Below are 22,230 nucleotides of genomic sequence, written 5' to 3'. Positions count from 1 at the left end.
TTTCAATAAAATTATCGTATATGGTTATCTGTGGTAGTATACAATTTGTTTTTGTCTTTCTAATAACTTTTTATATTAGCTATAACAATATTAATTTTAGAATAAATAATTTTCCACAGTATATTAGAAAATAATAATAACTTGCAAGAACACTTAAATGGTTAACTAAAAAAAATAATAAGAAAAATATACAAAATTTAATGTAGTTTAATTGAAGTGTTAATTAAGTTAAATATACATTCGTAAAGACAAACAATATAATCAATATAAACATGCTTAAACTATCAAATGATGTACTAGATCATAGTGTCTACTACCTTAATTTAAAATTTTATTGAATCAATCTTCGCACAAAATCTATTTATCACTTTTACGGTTATTATAAATTAAATAATTCACTCTAATAATATAATAAAATGATAATTTTGTCTAACATGAACACTTTTAATGTGTTCCTATAAAAGTATAGTATATGAATGAAGAGGAAATAGAAAAAGTGTGTCGAATTTGTTATTTATTTTATTTCTGTTATTTACTTAATTTCATGTTTATCAATTTATCTCTTTAATTTTTTTCCCACACTTCTTATTTTTATTCACTTGCTCCGTTCTTATATATTATTTTCATCTCTCCAAATCGATAATAAGACATCAAAATAAACTTTTAAACTTAAAACTCAAAAGAAAAATATAAATAAATAATAGACCCGTTTTTTGTTACTTTGGTCAGAAGAGTATATTATATATGAATTCTAATTAAAACTCGCAATTTGATCATGAACGGTCAAGAATAAAACAAATAAATCATTAAATTTTGTTAACTAGTTTTAATAAATATTTTAATCATTCATATATTTATATAATTTAAAATCATTTATCTTATTCTTATATCAAAAACAATTTTCTGAATAAATACATTAATTTTAAATATTATAATTTCATAATATATATATATATATATAATAATAATAATAATTCATAAATAAAAATAACAAGTTTTCAATTAGAAAGATATTAATTTTTTTTTCAAGCACAACTTCTACTGTGGACTAAAAAATCATTACAAATTAAAAAATTGTACGTATTTCACATTTTATTAAATGAGTTTCATTAGTAATTTTGTATTTTTCAATAATTTTAATTAATATAATTTATTTTATTTTAAAATAAATTTAAAAGAGTTATTAATAATATATTTATTTTTTAATTTAACTTAAATTATATTTGATCTAATTCTTTATAGGATTTCGTCTATCTGGCAAAAATTAGTACAAATACATATACTCTAGTAACAATCCAGCCACTACATATAACATGATCATAATAATAACTAATATATATATATATATATATATATATATATATATAAACTAATAAAGAATTTATCTTTATTAATTATTTTATATTTTTAGTCGAAAAGTTTCTCATTAAATTTTTTAAGTTATGCTCAATATGATGTAAGTAACTAATAAATACGATTTAATATATACTTGTTGTTGATATGTTTATTTATAAGATCATAATAAATATTTAAATTGAGATTAAAATTAATTATCGGGTTATCTTTATAATTTAAGATAAAATTTCATATCATACTTAAATTAATAATTTCTTACTAAGAGATTTTTTAGAATTCATAAAAACTATAACTATCACGACATTTAAACAATAACCAATCAATAAAAATATTCAATCAATAGTCTTCATCGATATCTCGATACTTTAAAGGTACAAAATGATAAAATTTTATTTCAATTAGTTTATTCAATTAAATTTGTTTTTTTCTAATAATTAATTATGTTTTTTCTTAATAATTTTCTATTAACATGACTGAGTCAAAACAAAATTTAATAGTTTATTCATAGAAGTTAATAATATGCAATTCTTCAAAGACTTGCTTCTAAAGATGAAGTAAAATACTAGTTGTCATCTTTACACTTTGGATTATTAATTTTGACTTTAAAATTTAAATTAATATAATACTATACAACTTTAATTATGTATATAGGATATTGTTTATTAGACTTCAAAGCTTTATGTAATTTTATCTTTAAAGTAAAGTTTCAGAAAGCTAAGAGAGAGAAATTTATATTAAATGGATTATCTTTAACTTCAATTCTCAAACAGTGGGAAACCATTCAACTATCTTATTACTACATATATTTTTAATAAATTTGTCTTATAAATTTTATGATAATAATTTATGAAATATCTTTAAACAGTAACTTATTTAAATTACAACCATATTTTAAATAACATTTTGTGCTACAATATTTTCACAGTAACTCGTACAATTGATAAATGACAATGTTTCTTGAGAATTCTGAAAATCTTATTAAAACTATTTTCCCACAAAATTAGTCTATAATATAAAATTTCTAAATAAAAACTTAACATTTTTATTTAATAAGTAAAATAATTATAGATGTATAAAACATTGATGAAATGGTCCAACTCCACACAAGTTGCTTGATTTATTCACTTTTTAAATTCTCACTGCTTGCTACCATCATGATGCACAAATATATCATTACTGGGTTTATAAATATTTTCAGAAAAGAGACAGTACTATCATTATTCTAATAATCATTTTCTATCTAGCCAGCTACTACAATAAATCCACAATCATTCTAAAGAGCTTTAAAATGGGGGCAGTGATAAGATCAAGACAAAATAAATAAAGTGCATGCATCAGGCCAACGTAACTGAGTGCACCATCTTGTAACCTAATTTTCATCATAACTAAAATTATATTTTTTGAAAATATCTACCCAGATATTATTTGTGTTATTAATGTGTAAATTTTAAATTCAATTTAATTTTACACTAAGTGTTAGAAGAAGAGGTCTTTAAATCTAACTCAATCCCATAAAATCGGTTCATAAGATGAGATTTGCACCTACTTATATACTATGAAATCTCTTAATCTTTAGTTGATGTAAGATCTCTAACACATCCCTAACGTCGAGAGTGACCATTTATGCATGAGATAACATATTATGGGTGATCTGATAACAACCGATATCGGGTGATCTAATAAGTCCAACAAACATTCGATATGATAGGTTTGAGATGACTCTGATACCATAATAAGAAGTGGACTTTAAATCTAACTCTTAAAAAACATCTTTATATCTCTACTCGAACTTTCATCATATATATATATATATATATATATATATATATATATATATATATATATATATACCCCTTTTTATGAAAAAGATAGAGTCATACATATATCCACAATGCTTGAAGTGGTGCAGCATATATCAGGCTAAAAGCCAGTGATAGTTTGCCAAGTTTACCACAATCTCAGAAATGATATTGATGATTTTCCATCAGAAACAAAATATCTTGATTAATTTGCTTGCAACCAAAGCATCTTTCACTATACACTTCATTTAATCTACAAAGCACATACTGAGATTTTTTTCTTAAAAGGGAAAAAAGTGTGTAAGATTTTTTGGAGAATTTCAATGATCTAATAATGAATGTTTCACACTTCGCCATGGATCACAAAACATCTTTGTAGCCAAGCAATGAGTCAAGTAATCTCATTCTGTCAGAATTTTTCACATGTAAAAGGGTTCAGTATATATTATGCCATATAGATTCTGTTCACACCTGCTTAAAACACACATAACTTGGCATATGCTGAATAAAACACTCTGCAACTCAACATGAAAAATGTTAATACGATCAGTCTTAAAAATTGATTTTTAGCATTTAAAGTAATAAGTTTTTATCAGTGCTCAATAAATAAATTTGATCTATATTAACTCTGTGAAGCAATGTGGTCTGGGTGGTGTAGTTGGTTATCACGCTAGTCTCACACACTAGAGGTCCCCGGTTCGAACCCGGGCTCAGACAACTTTTTAAGTCCATAAAAAAAATAAAATTCTGTGAAGCTTTTCCTACTCATTTCCTTTTTAAGTAATCGTTATAAGATTGTGAGATGGGACTTAAAAATATAATTAGTATTTTATTTTAAAAATGATTTCTATTACAGCCTTTATTTTATCTTATTAATATATTCTATTATTTATTAATTTTTTTTTAGTTTCTAAAATAATATTTATACAAAGTTAATTATGTTTTGTTTTTAGTTTCTATTTCAATAGTTTTCTTGTAGTGAAATGTTTTAAATAAATAAAAAAAGTTTGATAAGGATAATTATTTGTTCCAAACTTTGGGCAAGAATTATTAGATAAAAAGTTTATTATTTCTATCCTTATTTTTGTTTCGCTTCTTTAGGAAAAAAGTGTACTGAAAGAGAAAATTAAATTGTAACTTTTCTTAAAGAAAAAATATAAAGGGGAAATTTATTTATGTGAAATCTGGCAAAGGATTTTTTTCCTCCATAAATTAGCATGAAATGATGAATAAAAAAGGTCTATTTTTGGCAGATCTATTTATAGACAAAAAAGAACTATACAAATATATAGATTATAAATTATTCTTGCAAGGATGAATTTGAATACTTCAACAGTAGATAAAGAGAAAGTGTTATTTACACTGCATTCAAATTAGATGGAGTATTAGTGAAATAATAAATGTATAATAATTAAATGATAAATATCTAAAATGTATTCATTTACTTATAATTATTTATACCATGATGAACTTTGTTAAGTGAATAATCTTCTCGTAACTTTATATTAAAGAGTAATTATTTGTTTATATATATATATATATATATATATAAAATTTATAATCGATACTTATGTCATGGATGTGTATTCGATTGACTTTTAGTCATTGAATCTATAAGATTGAGATGATCTCCACCATATATACTGTACATAAAATTATTATATATATTTCATCCTTAATTACATGATACCATTTACTTGATAAAATGCAACAATATTTATTAAAAAAAATATTTAATTACTTCAATTTTTATAAAAAATTATTTATTTTATTTTAGATGAATAAATCAGTTTATGTCGCACATTTACATTGAGTTGATCTAACCAGACAAAAAAATAAAAAGGATTGAACTAATTCTTCTTTTGAATAACATATGATTAAATAATTTAAATGAAACGGATTCGTGTTAATTTATAGAGAAAGTGAAAGAGGGAAATTTTTCACTCCACCAAAGCATAAAGTGATGTAAAAATTGTAGAAGTTATGAATCCTTAAATGTTTGTTTAAGAAGGGAGGGTTTGTCTAAGAAGAACAGCAGAAGATGAATGAATGGTAATGATGTTAAAGTAGGTTGTAAGAAAGCCACTTCCTTTTCTTTGGTATGTAATTCTTATATTCTATAGATTTTTGAATTGAATACTCCTACTTCCTACCTCCACTACCTCAACACCCCCCAGAAGTTTCATTATTCTAAACCATGCGTCTTCACAGCATCACACTGCACTAATCTCCACTACTTTTGCCTTCTGTTTATCTTAAGCCCATTCATTGAGTTTTTCAAAAACACTCTCACAAAAATATTGACATTTCAATTGGATCATAAAATGTGCAATTAAGTAATAAAATTATACAAAATAACTAATTTCTTTTATTAAGTTATATAAGTGTACTGACACTACCAAACGACTTGGTGAGTTGGTCAGAAACTCGAACCACTCGACCATGATAAGAAGGTCACACGACAACACGTGGTTGACCAATCTATGATGACGAGCCATGGGTTGACCAAGTCAACATGATTAATTAATAATTAAGAGCTATTTAGCACAACCCTAAACATGAATCAACCTCCTAATCCGACCCACCAACGAAGGCCCATTAAGGTAATTAAATAACACATATTTCAAAAATCAGGTAGTCATTACAGTACTCTGACAACCGAGTGTCGACACCCTGACTGACTTGATCGTCGGAGTGCCTTCTATAGGTACCATCCCAGCTTGTGAGACCGGACGACCGAGAGGAGGAAGGCGAAATAGGAAGTTGAGAGTGACAGCGACCGATTGAAGGGAGGAACAAGACAATCGTTCTGTAAACCTCAATACCCGTTATAAAATTTGGTTGAGACTATAAAATGATAGTAATTCCGTTTGAAGTATAAGGATATGCATGTTGTTGAAGCATGGCAATGAGTAATTTGGCTCAAAATGTTGTGAGCTGGACCACCACTAACCTAAAATGACACAAGACCAAACCATATAATCAATACTAAGGAATATGTAGGACGATGTAATGGACGGAGATAACGACGTTGTTGATTTATGGTTCCCAAGTGGTGTTAGATTCCTATATACCAGATGTTTTCAAACAATACCAAATCAAAACTTAAAAGCAACACTTCCATTGGAAGAAGGTGTTGCTATTTTTAAACGTGCATTATAAGAATATACATCACAAGCAATCGAATTTGTTATCACAAGAAGAGGATAAAGAGGGTATACTCATTATTTCAATTTCATTTTTGAAATGAGGATCGATTTCATGTTGGGACAGATTAATCATAGCCTTCATCGGCTTTTGAATTTGAATGAATTTGCCAACCCAAACAATAAATTTGTAAATTTTCTGGTAGTTTCTTAGCTTTAATTCCTCCCAATATATATATACTAGGATGACGCGCATAACTATATAATGATATTGTACGTTATCAATATTTGGTATTTCAACTTGTAAGTAACCTGAATTTTCTTAACCTTGGAATTCAAGTATTATGAATTGAAAACTAAGTAGTTTTATTTATTTAAATAGTTCACCAAACTCAATGAAAATTAATTGAAGTTCAACCCATCCTTGGACATGAACAACTAATTTAATTAGTACTAGACCGAATATAATTCAAATTGTTCATCATCTGAGTTAGTTAATCTCTACTCTCACCAATGTTTATCATGTTATACGAGTTTTGCTGTATTTGAAACAAACATCTAGAAATTTGAATATTTCTTGTTGATAGCAGTGAACTTCAGCCGAAAGAGTTCATACTAAAAGATCAATGATTGTTGGAAAAATAAGAACTAATTATTTTTCTTTGGTGTAGATACAAAATTAATATTTACGGAAACAATAAGCAAATAGAAGAAAATAGAGTAAGATAAAATAATGACACTGATAATTTTTAATGTGAGAAAATTTTCTCAATTTAAGAAGTAAAATTCACGGAACCTAGTTCAAAAAATGTCTTCAGTGTGAAAGTAGAATTACAATATTTGTTTCTCTCACTCTACGAGGATACCACTTAATCACACCCAAAAAGGATGAAATACAAAGTATCTCTAACATCTCACTAAGATTTCTAATCTCACACTATGGTGGAGATCTATTCTTTCATTTACTCTCTATGTTGCTATTTCTCTTTCTTACTTTTCTTTTTTTCACAAGTTCCTTTTGTATAGATAACGAAGAGGAAGACTTCTTCACAAAGAATTAATGGATAATTAATGTTTATCGCATTTTCAAGATACATTTAAAATACTATCTTCAACTTTTTAGATTGAACTTTGTAGACTTTGGAATGTACATCATTAAATATACTCAATGGATCAATTATCAAGATTCATTGGTCATGGTCTCCCATTAATTAAGAAGGTATTTCCAAAAATAATTGACTACATAATTTATCTTTGCAATTCTCTTATATTTTAGCATTAAAAAAATAATCTACCCTCTCGAGAAACTCTTGATAAGCTGAATATAAAACTTTAGCATGTGAATTAGAATTGATTTTATATCTTCTTAATGACTTGATTGAGGGTTGATTATAAATTAATTTTATTGTGATAATCAATTTGGTATCCAAATTTCCTTAAATCAAGTGGTGCATGAACGAACTAAACAAATTTAGATAAATTGTCACATTTTCTGAGAAAAAATAGAAAAAAAAAATAATAGTAATTTGTTCAAACTTCTCCCTGTACCTCCACACATGCAATTCGTATATGTGTTCACAAGACCTCTTCCTCCGTTTATGTTTCATAATACGAGTTTTATAATTCTTTAATGAGATTTCTTTTCTGTTTCTTTATTCTTTTCTCATGTATACCAAAACGTTACAAGCTTCTTTTGCATTACCCTGAAAAGAACATTATGTTCTACATAATTCAGACCATGTTCTGCAATTTGTTACTAATCCTGCATTTTGGTACGTAGCTTTAACAAGTGCAACATAACAAAGTTAGGTCCATATACATGCTTGCTGATTGACTGACATAAGCAATGCTTTTGTTGTCCCAACATATATGCCATCTCTTTAGCAAATTAAGAACATTTTCATAATTATTTAGGCAAAAGACAAAGGAGGAACGTTTGCAACATGTTTTCAAGTTTGAACACTGTTGCCGACTTTAATGAGTATGTTTTTATTTGATGTAACAGTAGAGATGGCAGAGGAGGAAATAGTAAGTGTGGCACATATTTAGTCAACACAACTAAATCCATAGTGCACAAGTGGTCAACCACTTCAGCTTTTCAGGACCCCACTCCCATCCAACATGCTCAAGTGCACCTTCCACCGCCCAAAATCCACTTTTTTATTTTTTATTTTTATTTTTTCCAACACAACACAATTATACTTCTATGCAAAATCTCACCTTTTCTCTCTCAAAACTCTAATTAAATGGAAAATAATTAAAATAATTTATTTTTAATTAATCAACACGCTATGTGATAGTAATCAGCAGTCGGATTATGATATTTTCTCACCTCATTCCATCTTACACTCATAATAAAATATTAATACAATAAAAAAAATCTTCAATAAATAATTTTCAAATTTAAAAAATATTTTTTTTTAAAATAATTAAAATATTAATAAATAATAATTAAAATATTAATATTTATTAAATTGTAGGTGAAGCATGTAAAAAAGAATTTTGTAATTAGCCGCCTAAGGAGGCTAGGAGATAATGCAAGTTCCAAAAGAAGACAAAAAAGAAAAAAGAGCAAAAGGTATTTTGGTAATACTTGTTACAACATGAGGGTATTTTTCCAAAGCCATCGGCTTAAATATTGCACGTTTCATAGGTAATTTTCTTGCATTCACAAAACCGAAATTGCTTGTTACTTATAAACCACCATCAAGAAAATCACTACAGAAAAGCCATGGGAAATTGCTTGGTGCTGCAAGAGAACGTTGTGACAATCATGAAAACAGATGGGAAAATTCTTGAATACAAAACGCCCATCAAAGTGGAAGAGGTTTTGGTACAATTTTCTGGGCATGCAGTATCTGAATCTCTCACAGTCCTGCGGTATCTTGAGCCACAAACAAAGTTAGTTGGAGGGCAGTTGTACTACCTTGTGCCTCTACCACCACCACCACCACCATCACCAAAAACCAACAAGAAGGTGAGGTTCGCGGATCCAGAAGTCCAAGATGATGTACAGAAAAGTAACGTGGTCAGGATTAAGGTTGTTATTAGTAAGCAAGAGCTGCAGAATATGTTGCAGAATGGAGGGTTTTCAGTGAGTAAGATGTTGTCTCTAGCTGATGATGTTAAGGGTGAAGATTTGTCTCAAAAGAATGAAGATGTCTCACAAGGGTGGAAACCAGCTTTGGAAAGCATACCTGAAGTAAAGTAGCAATGTATTTGAAGTTCAAATGCAGTTTCATGCTTAAATTTCCCTTTTTTTTCTAGCTTGCCTTATACAGTGTAACAAGAGATACACATTAGATGAAAAAAAAATACTTAGACTTCATTTTCGGTATCTTCTCCTCTAGGCTAACTTTGTGTTCTCATTACATCAAACCAAAACTGTCCGCAAGTAATACAGAACAAACTAAGAAAGTGTGCAAGAAAGGGAGGAGAGAGAGAGGCAGGTTTCTAATTGATATGGTTAGGATTTTAAGTATTACTCTATCACACTAATTATTAGGAATTTAACTTTACACTTAAGTGAAACTAATAAAACCGACTTATGACATAAAGTTTGTACTCAGTTATATATTATAAAATACTCTAATATTTAGTGGATGTGAAATCTCCAACACACTTCTTCACGTCGAGAGTGACCACTCGTGCATGAGACAATATATTTATGGATAGTCCGATAGCAGTCCGATAATAGGTGACTTGATAAGCTCATCAAATATTCGCTATGATAGACTTTAAATGACTCTGATACCATATTAGGAAACTCAAACTCATAAAACTGATTTATGAGGTGAGATTTGTACCCATTTATATACTATAAAATGCTCTAATTTCTAGTCAATGTGAATTCATCAACACTAATCATATATAAAAAAGAAGACTCGCATTCTAATTACCGTTCAGTACGTTCAATATCTCACATTTAAAAATAACTTATATATTCTTTCCTCTCCAATATTTTTTAAAAACAAAACTATAACAAAATTCTAACTTTCTTATATAAAATATTGATATCGAATCATCAATTTCAAGTTTTTTTGTTTTTCATCTAAGAATCTCAATAGATATTATAAATAAATGAAAAATATGATTAATGAAAAAATAGTTAAAATCCACTCATATTTGTATTTTTTTTTATAACCAACGTTATTTGTGCAAACTTTCTTGATAACTGATTTCTTCTACAAAATCTAATTCACCATCTTTAACCTTAAGATAATCTCTTCTCCAGATTACCATACCCTGTATTTTAAATATAATCCATTGGGGAGAGGGGGGATAACTACAATTGCATGCAGCAAATATAGAGATGCAAACGTTATATGTGACTTGAGATAGTAAAATACTGCAAAAGCTTGATGCTCAACTCAGCTGCTAACATCCAACAAATGATAAAGAATTGGTTTGTTTATTTTAATTTTGAAGAGAAATTTTTAAGAGACATATTTTTATAAATATTTAAAATAAACAAAATATATTGTTTAGATATAAAATTTTAGAAGATATTGAAATTTTTTAAATTTAGGAAACAAATTTGACTCTTTAAAGTTATAGAACTTCAAATTTTATTAAGGAAGTAAGATTTTTTTTTTTCATTTTTTTCCGTTCAATTTTGATTAGGATAATTTTTTTTTTAACTTTGGTAATTATGTTGTCAGTTCAACTAATGTGGAATAATCATTTGTTCGACATAATCATGTCAACAAATATTTCTCATAAGTTAAAGTTTAAAGTGGGTAGTAATTATTTTTGAGTCATCCTTATTCTCAGTTTTGTTTTTGTGAATTTAAGTTAGTATTATTTTTTAGCTTATGTTAATTAAGATTTATTTAATTAGCATCAACAATTTTTTCACTAACATTAAATATAATTTTTTCAATTAATATTAATATTTATTATTTTCGGTTGATATCAGTTAGGTTATTTTTAACTAACGTCAATCATAGTTGACAAACTATTATTCTGAAACAAACGTTATTCAATATTTCATCTATCAACGTAACAAAATTATTGCTGATTAAAAAAAAACGTGACAAAATTATTTTTGAACTCATTTAAGTCATAGTTTTTTAATAGATGTTGACATAATTTTTCTTTTAGTTATCATTGTAGGGATTATTTACCACGATGTAGACCAGAGACATTTTTCAATTTTTATTTGTCAAAGTAATAATTTTTGTATTTTGTGATAAATTGAATACTTAATATAAATAAGAAATTTAATTTGAATTTACTTATCTTTTTTTTTTAAAAAATAAACAATTTATGATAAAAGTAATTCAAATTTAATATATTTTAATTTTCTTGGAAATTGTTAAATTTTCTGTCCAAATACTAGGATATAGGCTTGTGAACTACTCTAGGTTTAAAATGAGATGAATAATCTCCTATCTTTATAAAATTTGAAATTGAACAAAAACCTCGAGTAAAACCTCAAACTCCCCTCAGTTATTCATTTTATAAATTAAGTTTATGTCCCCTTCTGAATTAGATTACGAGGGGAAATATCTATGCGTATGTATATCCATTTTTTTATAATAATAAAATTAGACATTATAATAATTATTAAAATAAAAAAATATTATTAAAAAATTATAAAACAAGCTTTTAATTTTATTTTATTTTATTTTGAGAGAGAGTGTGTGTATGGCCATTTACACAGACAAAATTAATGCCTGCAATTAATTGTGAATCATTTTATTTTTACATATTTTTCATTTTCTACAAAACTCTTTCTATTGTTTTTTTTATATAATTATATCATAGGTACAAAAATAAAATATTCATAACTTTATAAACTCTTGATCCGTGTGATTAATCTCTTAAGTATAGTCAAACTGTTTCCTCCTTATAGATATACTATAACGTTTTTCAAACAATTATGTTATGTTAACGTAAAACAAATGCCAAGGTATAATATTTTTAAAACAATTAAGAGAGGTAAAATGTAAAGATAAAAATAACGTGAGAAATTTGTGTAATTTTAAACTCTTGGAGTAGTTATTGTAATTTACTCTACATCTGTAGATTTATAATTATTTCAATTTTAATTATATCAATTGAATTATGAAAACAGACAAAAATGATTTAATTTAAATTAAAAAGTAAAATAAAAACGGAGTGACCATAAGAAATAAGAAAAGATGTGAGGGTGGAGTTAAAGCTTAATAAATATGAGGTAAAATATAATATATATTATTTTCTGCATGCTTATAAATAATATGTTGATGAATCCGTTAGAAATCACTGATAGTTTTTTATTAGTTGTTACCACCCAACCTGAAGGTAAAGTGAGCATTCACACGGATTTTTCAAATGCAAATACAAGTTCCATGAAAAAGAATAAATAATGGAGAAAATATGATTATGTTTGCCATTCACACTGGAGTTTATGGGAAAATTTACAATGGTGTTGCTCTAATGCTCTCGTTATTGCATTGGATCAACTTCCTATTATTGCCACTACTCCATAGTCCATACATAATCTGATGAGAAGGGTCAACTTCTGATAAAACGTCTATATTCTTTGAAAGTGTAAAATCTATCATTTCTATCACAGCCATGTTATTTTTTAATGTTAATTCGGATTTAATCTCTACCACTTAGATCTGCATGATTATTTGACTCTACCAGAACCATACAATATTAATCAAATTTCCTACTTACGTATCACATTAATCTAAAAATTTATTAGGCACGGGGATGATGGGTGTTCAACTGAACTAATTGTATGAGAAACTACTAAAGATCGCCATCTCAGAAGATATGTTTTGGCACTAACCGCTGTATCCATACAAACAATTAATAAAACTTTCTGCTACTGTTTTGCTGCAACAGCTTGAAATGTTTAGATTCCATACCAATAAGCAAACGTGAGGACACAGAATCACGTTCTAAAAGATAGAGTAAATTTATCATTTTAAATTGCTTTTGTGAATAATCAACTAGTGTGACGTAGTAGGCAACTCAAGTTACCATGTGGGTAGACTTTATTTGCAGTGCAGTTGTTAAAATCCCATTGCAATCACCATCTTGTTAAAGCCACCGTATTAGACACTTCTGGGAGGAATAGTCACATACCTAAAAAGGTAGTAAAACTCATAAGAGGGCTAAAAGGTGTTTTTTGAGTCATGCACTAAAGACAAAGGAAGTTGGAAGTGACAAGGCATAAATAAAAACTCATAAAAAAGAGAAAGAGGAAGAGGAAGAGGAAATCAACAAAGAGAAGGAAAAGGTGGGTAAGGTTAATGAGCAACCGATTTTGACATAATCCAACTCACTTGGGGAGAGGGGTTAGGATAAAAGAGAAAATGTTGAAGTCCAAGTAAACCAGTAGAACTAGCGGACATGTAACCTCAACTGTTCCTTTTTCAAGTATACTTTATTTCAATTTAAATAAACTTTAAAAAATGTAAGATCTACTACATAACAACCATGCTTACCAACACGTGGCCTTGTGTAAAATACCATTCCTTATAATGCAGTCCTTCACACTCTTTTCCTGTTAGTTATTTATTTGTTTCACAGGTATTCCCGCATCCTTTAAGTGTAAGACTAGTCCTTTCAGGTGCGGAGCAATAAGGTTTAGTCCTCTTCAGAAGTTGCATCTTCAGGGCACAAACCTTTATCCTCCCCTAGGACTAGGAGCAAAGATTGCTTACCACTATGCCTAACTCCTACTGGGGGTATCTTTCCCTTATTAACATCATAATAAACTATTGGTTTCCATACATGTCAACAGACACATCATTTATATCAAAAGTGGACACAGTTTGTCATTGCCCATCATACATATTTTCACTCTGTTAACCAGGATAAAAAAGAAATTGACGTGTTGAGTTACACATACACCTACTAAATATATAGCCACGTATTGGGTGGAGTTTGATTTCGTTTTAGGAATTGTCTTTGATTTAGTTCAAACACTGTCTCACTTCAGCATTCAAAGCACATCTTTATGATGCAATAAAATCATGAACTATTTCATCCTATGTGATTGATCTAACATTTTGTGTGCAAAGGCATTAAGGAACCGTTTGGGACTAAGATAGGTGTCACTTCGTCACTGCTTGAGCATCAGATAGGTATCACTCGGGCATCAGATACAGAATTGTTCTTGATCATTTCAGACAGAATATAATCTTTCTCTACATTGTGAATGGATGATTGAGCTATCTTCTTTTATGTTTTTCATCACATAGCAAGGAACATTAATGCCTCAAAGCGGATCAAGAAAATTTAAGGGAATAAATAAACGCGGAGAAATTCTATATTTCAAATTGTAAAACATGACCTTCTTAACATCTGACATGTACAACAAGGACTAAATTCAATGAAGAATAAACCTCCATTTGACACAAGTTTAGAAGCACAATAACGAAAGGGAAAAAAATAAAGGTGTCAAATCATTAGCCAACTTCCCCGTCTCAGCACCACCAGAGAAGTGTAATAAAAAAAATAGAAGCAAAAGGTGTCTGCATATATAACAGAAAAAGTAAGATGGGGAATCTACTATTGGCAGGTCTTCTAGTTCCTGCTATTTTATATGTAACATCTCTGGAAACACGAAATGTAATTTTCGTATTATATAACAGACATTTACAATGCTAGATTTAAACATGCATTAATTAGTAGATCCTCCATCATTGATTGTAAAATTCCCTCTCTCATTATTGCAATCCGATACATGATATTCAACAGGCCAACTCTTACAGCTTACAGCATCAATGATGGAAATTCAGAAGTACCTCAAATTGGTGAATATTATTCCTACTTATTATTCCATTCCACCTCCAATGCAATCTCATTACGGCGTTGAAATGGAAGAGTAAACGGTGGATTATACTGCAAGCAAATAAAAGAGCAATTGATATTTGAAGAAGAAAAATATCAAAGGGTAAACCTCCCTTCAACACCAATATTGCATTAAGATTCTAACCTGTGCAACTTCTATTGAAGTTCCCTCTTTAATTTTAAACTGACTGTCACTTTTTAAAGCTTCTCGTAATTTCAGTTCGCGCTGCTTAATTTGTTCATCGTTCACAAAACCTGATTCTCAAAGGCAAGAAAATTATTTCTTTGATCGAGCCCTTTTAAATTGAACAAAAATTTATGCATATATGCCGAAAAACAAATATTTAAGAGGTCTAATTTATATTGTATAACTTTATGGTTAGCCAACTGTGATTCATGCCCAGGCATACCAGTATTCAATTGAAACAAAAATGCAACACATCTACTCAGAATAAAATGGAACAGATCGCGATGATTCTACACACGTAAATACATAGAAATATACATGTGATTGAAAATTTGAAATAAACCAACAGTGTAGTATCTGTGCTTCATCTAGTACTTAAATATTTACACTAGTAATGGGTTTCCACATATAAAACCCAAATAACAGACAACGGGGGGAAATTAAATTAAATTACGTTTGTATACAAGTTATTTATGAAATATATCAAGGCAAGAGCGCACCTGAAAAGGAGACTACAGCAACGATTTTTCTGGGCACCTCTTTAATTGTCACAGAGGAATCTTTAGGCAGTGGCAAGTTAGCACCATACTTTGATGGCATGACGAAAGACATTCTCCACTTGTCTTGATCTCCAATCTAAGATAATACATTGATAAATTAGAACATCATAAATTACAAATATAAATATAGAAAAATAAGTCCTAATCAAATAGATTTATTGATTATTAAATATAGAACTTCCAGAAAATAATATCACAAAATCCACACAGTTAAGTGCAAAGTGACACTTGTACACATGGCTATATCATAACATAGAAAACAAAGGGGGGAAAACAATGAAAGAGGAACCTGTGGCCTAAATGGTTAAAATAATAGTGTGATGTTATAATGTCATCTAATTGGGATAGATATAGGTGATTCATAAGATTAAAAATGGTATCAATTTATCCAATCTCAGGCACTTAAACTTTACATACTAATTAGCCCATACGTCAATGAACCTGTGAATTTGATAGAATTTTCAGGCGTCACCTTTAACTATGCATTTGGATAAAGTTATGAAAAATCAGCTTGAAAAAATATGCCAGGGTAGTCCAGACATTGCTGAATCATTATGAGAGATTTATTTCAATTGAACCTGAATTACAGAGACATGGTTTTAAATTGTGAATTATAGTACATTAAAAGTTCAGACCATGAAAATAAGTTAGGTGCAATTATTTCACAGCCATTATTGAAAATGTTTTAACAAACTATTGCACGGTTGCACCAACAGAAATTTAGCTTTGGCAGTTTAAGTATAGCCATATGTAAAAGGTACGTTGCTAAGTTATGTTTGCTGAAACGGATTCATATTATATAAAAAAATATAATTATACTAAACTTGCTGGCAATGCAAATAAAAATAAATAAGATAAAGATTGTAAATGAGATATTTCACAAAATCCATAAAATAAACATAATACCTTTGTTGTCAACACAGGAGTTGTCATATCCATTTTAACCCCTTCAGATTGATTCTTACTTGTGAAAACAGGTGTAGTCATCTCCATTTTCTCATTCTTTGTATTCTACCATGAAAACAACAGCACACATCTATACCTTCTGTCTTCTCTCAAAATAAAATGGGAAAACAAAAATAGGTAGTGATCGAATGCAACACAGTAAAATTTTAAAATGTATGAATGTCGTTAATTCTAAAATATATAACTACCTTACCGAAAAGGTACTCAGCTAAGACATTAAAGGACTGAGAAGCACCATTGAAATCAAATCCCCTCTTCCCAGGCATTGTTGCCTCTGCCACAAAGTAAGGCTGCAAAGATAATCATCAGATCGAGGGAGACGTTCCCAGTACCGGATGGTTTGTTAGTGACAACAAAGCACTTAGCATTGCATAGAAATGTAAAGAATTAATTAACAACATACCTATAAATACTAAGAATATCAAGTAAACTGAGTCTTTTAAATACAGAAGCATAATACATCACGCCATAAGTTCCAATGTTCTATCCCTAAATGCAATAACTTATTAGATTTGGCTGACCATTGTCTAAGGGCAACAATTACAAAAATAATATAAACAAAGATTATATTAGAAACATAACAAGAAGCATACCGTAAATACGCTAACTATCTATTAGGATTTTCTTGAAATTATAATTCTGTGTTTTTTTACCCCCTACACTAACATCTTTTAATTGTTTGAAAAACATTATACGGACACTTATACATTACACTAACCCTCTTCCTTGTTTGAAAACATTACTCCTTGCTATCGGATAAGAGAGGTTGTTGTAAATGTTAAAACAGTTTGAAGAGTTTGAACTCGACGGGCTCAAGGTTCCGAATGGCAGTTTGGAAGACATTTTCACAAAATCTCATAGATGATAAGCATAATTTACTCTAGCGTTAAATATTAGAAAACAGATATGTGTAGAATTAAAAAAAAATGAATTGAAGTGTAAAATTTATATCAAAGAAAAGAAAGCTAGCACACACACGCACCTCAACTTCCCTAATCTCATACTGGTCCCTTCTACTCAGAACTTTGAACACGACAGTCTCAAGGTCCGGAACTGCAACGAAGCTCCCAACATCGAAATAATTAAATACGCAAGAAAAGAGAACATCATAACAGCAATTTTCATTTTATAGGACGAAAATTAATTAAGTACCACTCATCAACGCCTCCTCGAGATTACGGCTTTCGAATCTCTTCGGAAATAAGTATTTGGCAGTCTCGGCAGCGACGTCAGCTAGAACTGCGGCAAGAAAAGTAGTTATTAGTTAGGGAGATTGCAGAGTGAAGAGAAGGAGAGAAATCACAAAGTTGGATGGCGAAAAACAATTACGTCGCTGGGAGAGAGAGTTGGCTTGAGAAGCGAGAGCGAAAACGAGTGAGATTCGCGATTCGAATGGCGAAATGTTACTTTTGCGCGTGCTGATTCTCTCGCCGGAGTTGGTGACCGAGAGAAACGAAGAGTGTCTGGTAGGTTTTCCGGGAATCGGAACCACCCTGACCGGTTGCAGAGAAAGAGGAGAAAGGTTGCAAACAGGAAACATTTTTTTCAATCGAATTTGATTCACGAGACGACCTTCTTCTTCTGCGTTTTGAATTTCTGTTGCTCTCTGCGATTTCGGTCCACTTGTAGACGTAACGATTTTTCGATGCACGGACTATTTATACGTGTACACCGTAACCGCTGCTACATGCTTTTGTCATTTTCTCCTCTTGCGCGAAATTGTTCTAATAAAAATATTTTAAAATTATTTTTACAATAAACAAAAATTAGGAGAAAATATTTTTTTCCTCTGAGAAGATTTTAAGATAATAATTAGGTCTGATTGAGAAGCAGAGAATGGCGATGAAGAAGTTGGTGAAAGCGAGAACATTGTCAACACCGAAACCTTCTTCTTCTCCGGCGATCCCCAACCTCCCTCTCCCCTCTCCACCCTCAGAGACACCCGTGTCCCCGGTTCACTACGCCCGCTTCCTGGACTTCTTAAAGGCCCATTGGGCCCCACCGTTCAGCCCAGACACTCTTCTCCACTTCCTGAAATCGAAGCTCCACCACCACCCCTCCTTCTCCCAATTCGACTTCCACCTCTTCACCTGGGCCTCCTCCCTCGACTCCTTCCACCACACCCACGCCACCTTCCACTGGATGGCCCGCACCCTCGCCGCCACCCATCGCTTCCCCCAGCTCCGTTCCCTCCTCCATCTCATCGCCACCCACCCGTGCCCTTGCTCTCCCTCCATCTTCTCCTGCCCCCACACCCAGCCCATCTTCTCCCACGCCATTCACGCCTTCTCCAAATCCTCCCAACTCCACCACGCCCTCTCCGCATTCCACTCCATGACCAAACTCATCGACTCCAAGCCAGATGTCGTCGTTTTCAACGTCCTCATCCACGCCTTCGTCAAACGCGGTAACCTAACCCAAGCCCTCCAGTTTTACCGCGAGATGGTGGTCACTCACCGCGTTAAGCCTGATGTTTTCACCTTCAACATTTTGATCAGTGGTTACTGTCGGAACTCGCAGTTCGCGTTGGCGTTGGAGGTGTTTCACGAGATGGGGAAAGCGGGGTGTGAGCCCAATGTCGTTACTTTCAATACCTTGATTCGGGGGATGTTTAGAGAGGGGAGGGTTGAGGACGCCATTGGGATGGCTCGCGAGATGGTTCAATTAAGGTGTGAGCTTTCGTGTGTTACTTGTGAGATTTTGGTTCAAGGGCTTTGTAAGGAAGGGAGGGTTTTGCAGGCGTGTGAGTTGTTGCTGGAGTTTTCAGAAAAGGGGGTTTTGCCTGAGGGGTTTGATTGTTTTGCTTTGGTGGAGGTATTGTGTGGGCAAGGGTGTGCTCTGAGAGCGTTGGAAGTTGTTTATGAGTTGTGGAATGGGGGGAGTGTTCCGAGTTTGGTTGCTTGTATTGTTGTGGTTGATGGGTTGAGGGGGTTGGGGAAGATTGATGAGGTGCAGAGATTGGTGAAAAGGATGCTTGATGAGGGTATGGTGCTGGATGTTGTGACTTTCAATTGTGTTCTTCGGGATATTTGCGATGCACGGAGAACCAATGAGGCGAATAGGTTGATGTTAGTTGCTTTGAGCAAGGGTTTGGAACCAGATGACATGACTTATAGGACTTTGGTTATAGGGTACATGGAAGAGGGAGGGAGGGAGGAAGGAGAGTTACTGGTGAACGAAATGTTGGATAGGGGGTTTATACCTGATCTTGCTTCATATAATAAGTTGATCAGTGGATTGTCTAATTGCAGGCGCTCTACAAGCCGTCAAGTAAACAAATTTGATCGCTGAAGATGGAAATATTTAAGAATTAACTTGGATTTCAATTGACACTGTTGATGGGCCAAGGTGGTTGTGAAATGATTATGAATTGAACTGGTAAGGGAATTGGAAGCAGGTGTGGAGAACTGCAACCTCTTGATAGTGCCATGAGATATGCCATTGGAGCTATGTTAAAACCACTTGATTAAATGCCAGAAGTGATTTATCATTTGACCTATGCACCATCTATCGTTTCACAAAGGAATGTTATTAAAGTGAAAAAGTCAAACCAAGCTGGAAGCAGTGTTGTTGAGTACTTGGATAATTGCAGTACCATTGTCGAGGCCAAAGGTATCCATATTTGTGTGTTAAAGTTTTGCTTTTGAAGGGTCAATTTAGTGCCTGCTGTATTATGTCAAGTTTTAAAGACATAGTAGTTTCATGAAATAATTTTTTAAGTAGTCAGTTACTTTTTTCCCTTAAATATTGCTATTTTTTTCTGGTTCTCACGAAATCTTTCTATGTTATGGGCTAACAGTGAAGAAATTACTTAATTTTCAACCTTTTTGTCTGTAGATCTCCTTGGACACTTTCAACATGTTTTGACAAACCAAAGAGATGTATAATTTTCTGAGTAGATTTTTTTAATAGATATTAAGAAGCGTTGTATGATGACAGTAGTTTATTAGAAAAACCATGAGTTATCCCCTCAGTTTTGGCCCATTTTAAGCCGGAATTTGCTTTTACTCACGCTGTCTTTTAATAGTTTTTATTTGTATTATCAGAAACTGAGAAACATTTGATAAAGCAGTAATAATTTGATATTCTGTTATAATTAGGACATTTTCTTAGCTATTATTGACATGGTTTTCATGACACTAGGTTTTCGTAAACTAGTTTGTTTTAATGTATTTTTCAACCTTATGTTTCTGTTTTGGTTTCTCTGAGAGTCCATAATTACCTTATTAATGATGTTTACCTACAATTACTTTCTTAGGTTTGATATTTTGTGTTTCCTCTTTTATGCTTTATATTCTCATAATGTGACAATTTCGGCCATGCTATTTAAAATCTGCATTGTGCGTAGTTCATGTTGCTGTATGTCACTTCATTGTTTGGTTTGTCATATTTTGCTTCTATAAAGTGAAGAACACACTTTAGAAGATAATAAATTATCTTTAAAAAATGAACTGCTGTGATAACGACCAAATGCATGAACGTATATAACAAGTTATTTGTATTATTTTGTTAATTTTTCAATCAATGATTTTATTTTATCCTTTGAAGTGCACCATTTGCTTTAGAGGAGACAAACCCTATGACTAAAGCTGCTTAAGCTCATTTCTTGTCTCCATCAGTGCAACCTTCATGCTGCCTTCTTTGGATGCATTTGTGACCCTGGTGAAATTGGTCTGGATTCTACAATCTCTTCTATGGGATTTCTACCAATATAGCAAAGATGTTCATCACTAAGTTTGGATCGAATGAACTGCCATATGTTGTGCGATCCATTTAACTACTAGAAGTTCGTTTGTTAAAAATTGGTAGTAGCTGCAGTTTGTATTATGTGTAGTTTTACTAAGGCGTGTATAGTTTTTCTAACAATTTTAAGTTAGATTGAGATGTAACCACTGATTTGCTTGTATTTAAGAAAAGAGACAAAAAAAATAGTTTCTTCAACCTGAACAAGAAATGGACGTGCATTGAGTCAATTGTTTTAGCGTATGCTTGATTCATAAATTGATACATCTATTTTCATGATCCACACGCCTAAGTGAACATGCACATAAACTGATGCATTTTTCATCATCTGTGTTTGAAGGAAATATCTTTCGAATTTCTCCTCATTTTTAAGAGAAAGGGAGAAAAGACGTGGTTGTAAGTGAGAATTAACTAGAACATAATTTCTCAAGTCATTTTCACCTCATCCTCCAAATCATTCTTATTTGTATGACTTTGATAAAGGTGTACTCTGCATGGCCAAGTTAAATTATTTTGACTCGAACTAAACTAGATCATCATTGAATCAACCTCAATCATAAATATTTAGAAGTGATTTATTTCAGCCTTATCACCAAAAGAGTATTAGTTAAAACATTAAAGTTTGACGGACCCGATCGCATTGAGGAGGAATTTTGGACTCTGCAAGCCAATTTTAC

General features: G+C 31.1%; 3 protein-coding genes and 1 non-coding gene across 8 annotated transcripts; 3 read left to right on the top strand and 1 right to left on the bottom strand.

Moving 5' to 3' along the window:
• Positions 1 to 3,798: 3,798 nt before the first annotated feature.
• On the top strand, positions 3,799 to 3,872 carry TRNAV-CAC (transfer RNA valine (anticodon CAC)). Its single transcript has one exon. It is a non-coding gene; the product is annotated as a tRNA-Val (tRNA).
• A 5,092-nt stretch (positions 3,873 to 8,964) lies between these two features.
• Positions 8,965 to 9,629, top strand: LOC137814573 (uncharacterized). Its single transcript, XM_068617381.1, has one exon. It carries the CDS (start codon positions 9,033 to 9,035, stop codon positions 9,510 to 9,512), a length of 480 nt encoding a protein of 159 aa, XP_068473482.1. The 5' UTR covers positions 8,965 to 9,032; the 3' UTR covers positions 9,513 to 9,629.
• A 4,922-nt stretch (positions 9,630 to 14,551) lies between these two features.
• On the bottom strand, positions 14,552 to 18,531 carry LOC137814576 (SOUL heme-binding family protein). Of its 4 annotated transcripts, none has more exons than XR_016523191.1 (8): positions 18,140 to 18,525; positions 17,963 to 18,049; positions 17,793 to 17,863; positions 17,004 to 17,100; positions 16,751 to 16,889; positions 15,785 to 15,920; positions 15,243 to 15,352; positions 14,552 to 15,148 (listed from the first exon to the last, which is right to left on the bottom strand). XR_016523191.1 is itself a non-coding variant. In XM_068617385.2 (8 exons), the coding sequence occupies exons 1-8, from the start codon at positions 18,348 to 18,350 to the stop codon at positions 15,074 to 15,076; spliced, it is 897 nt and encodes a 298-aa protein (XP_068473486.2). In that variant the 5' UTR covers positions 18,351 to 18,531; the 3' UTR covers positions 14,552 to 15,073. The 4 variants fall into 4 exon arrangements, 1 of the variants encoding a protein (XP_068473486.2); XR_016523193.1 differs by having other exon boundaries at positions 16,751 to 16,855; XM_068617385.2 differs by having other exon boundaries at positions 16,751 to 16,855; positions 16,999 to 17,100; positions 18,140 to 18,531.
• Positions 18,532 to 18,646: 115 nt separating this feature from the next.
• On the top strand, positions 18,647 to 21,783 carry LOC137814575 (uncharacterized). 2 transcript variants are annotated; one of them, XM_068617384.2, is made up of 2 exons: positions 18,647 to 20,422; positions 21,430 to 21,783. In XM_068617384.2, exon 1 carries the CDS (start codon positions 18,647 to 18,649, stop codon positions 20,099 to 20,101), a length of 1,455 nt encoding a protein of 484 aa, XP_068473485.1. In that variant the 3' UTR covers positions 20,102 to 20,422; positions 21,430 to 21,783. The 2 variants fall into 2 exon arrangements, with proteins under 2 accessions (XP_068473485.1, XP_068473484.1); XM_068617383.2 differs by having other exon boundaries at positions 21,359 to 21,783.
• Positions 21,784 to 22,230: the final 447 nt, after the last annotated feature.

This window comes from Phaseolus vulgaris, chromosome 1, assembly GCF_051622355.1.
Source record: "Phaseolus vulgaris cultivar YP4 chromosome 1, ASM5162235v1, whole genome shotgun sequence".
Lineage (NCBI taxonomy): Eukaryota > Viridiplantae > Streptophyta > Magnoliopsida > Fabales > Fabaceae > Phaseolus > Phaseolus vulgaris.
The sequence above is the reverse complement of the archived record's forward strand: the minus strand, read 5'-3'. Positions and strand labels throughout refer to the sequence as shown.

Coding starts and splice junctions, on each gene's coding strand:
- LOC137814573 (XM_068617381.1), top strand. CDS start 9,033: ATGGGAAATTGCTTGGTGCTGCAAGAGAACGTTGTGACAATCATGAAA.
- LOC137814576 (XM_068617385.2), bottom strand. CDS start 18,350: ATGTTTCCTGTTTGCAACCTTTCTCCTCTTTCTCTGCAACCGGTCAGG. Junction 18,050..18,139: donor CAACTCTCTCTCCCAGCGAC/GTAATTGTTTTT, acceptor TTCTTGCCGCAG/TTCTAGCTGACGTCGCTGCC. Junction 16,856..16,998: donor CTGAGTACCTTTTCGGTAAG/GTAGTTATATAT, acceptor TTTTCATGGTAG/AATACAAAGAATGAGAAAAT.
- LOC137814575 (XM_068617384.2), top strand. CDS start 18,647: ATGGCGATGAAGAAGTTGGTGAAAGCGAGAACATTGTCAACACCGAAA.